Here is a 338-nt window from a genome sequence, read left to right on the forward strand (position 1 = left end):
GTCCAGGCTTCATATGGGAGGGCTTCCATCAGAGGTCCAGGAGGTGCTGAAAAACTGCCCATTTTTCAAGCTATAACACTGATACAGTTTATAAACTCAAAACAGTTGAACAAATATATAAATCCTTAAAGATATTAATCAAAAGGAAACTAACCATCAAGATTGCCAGTTGCACATCCAGCAAAATCAAGCTCCTCACTAATTTCTTCCTCATCATCCTTAGGTGGGCGACCCATCTTACTGAGGAATTCTTCAAATTCATCATCATTTACTTCATCATCACCTTCTTCTTCACCCTTCGCTTTGTATTTCTTAACCTTGAATTCTTTCATATATCT

General features: G+C 37.6%; 1 protein-coding gene across 1 annotated transcript in view; it reads right to left on the bottom strand.

Moving 5' to 3' along the window:
- The window catches only part of LOC119593997 (CCAAT/enhancer-binding protein zeta-like), a gene marked incomplete in the record, with an annotated part of 18001 nt that overhangs the window by 6624 nt on the left and 11039 nt on the right, over nt 1-338 (bottom strand). The window contains 1 exon segment of the mRNA XM_037943024.1: nt 155-336. Coding sequence (XP_037798952.1) covers nt 155-336 — 182 coding nt within the window.

This window comes from Penaeus monodon, chromosome 33, assembly GCF_015228065.2.
Source record: "Penaeus monodon isolate SGIC_2016 chromosome 33, NSTDA_Pmon_1, whole genome shotgun sequence".
Lineage (NCBI taxonomy): Eukaryota > Metazoa > Arthropoda > Malacostraca > Decapoda > Penaeidae > Penaeus > Penaeus monodon.